Here is a 520-nt window from a genome sequence, read left to right as displayed (position 1 = left end):
CTGGGCCGGGCCGGGGGCGACGGCCGGGAACAAAGCGCCGGGGAGGGGGAGCGGGAAGGGAAGGCGGGACTGTGGGCAGAGCGCCAGGTCGGGGCTCACCCGGGCCTGTCGCTCCAGCTGGGAGTGGAGGCTGGAGCCCTTCAGCCGCTGCACAATCCGCGCTATGGTGAGGGAGAGCCCGCTGTCCGGATCCAGCATCGCGGCGCGGCGCCCCTGCCCGCGGGAGCGCTGCTGCACCGGACCGCTTTCGCCGCGGCACCCCGCCTCATTAACTGGCGTTACCAGGCAACTGCGGGAGCGGGGGCGGTCCTCCGCGGCGGCGTCCGGGTGGAAAGCGATGCCTCACAGAAAAGTTCCCCGCCGCCCATCCTGACTTGAGCGGGACAGCGTCCCTTCCGCTGCCCGGTGTGGCGCAGACCCCCGCGGCCCCCTCGCCGCTCAGCCCAGGAGGCCCCGCGCTGTCCCCAGAGCCGGGAAGACCGCCCCGGTGGTGCCTTCAGCTGCCCCCTTTCCCCAAGCA

The 520-nt window shown here is 73.5% G+C and overlaps 1 protein-coding gene across 1 annotated transcript in view; it reads right to left on the bottom strand.

Annotated features, from left to right (window-relative positions):
* TBC1D19 (TBC1 domain family member 19) overlaps positions 1-237 on the bottom strand; it is a 57733-nt gene extending 57496 nt beyond the window's left edge. The window contains exon 1 of the mRNA XM_009272300.1: positions 100-237. Coding sequence (XP_009270575.1) covers positions 100-198 — 99 coding nt within the window. The 5' untranslated portion in view covers positions 199-237. The remainder of the gene's footprint in view (positions 1-99) is intronic.
* Positions 238-520: the final 283 nt, after the last annotated feature.

This window comes from Aptenodytes forsteri, unplaced genomic scaffold, assembly GCF_000699145.1.
Source record: "Aptenodytes forsteri isolate BGI_AS27 unplaced genomic scaffold, ASM69914v1 Scaffold333, whole genome shotgun sequence".
Lineage (NCBI taxonomy): Eukaryota > Metazoa > Chordata > Aves > Sphenisciformes > Spheniscidae > Aptenodytes > Aptenodytes forsteri.
The sequence above is the reverse complement of the archived record's forward strand: the minus strand, read 5'-3'. Positions and strand labels throughout refer to the sequence as shown.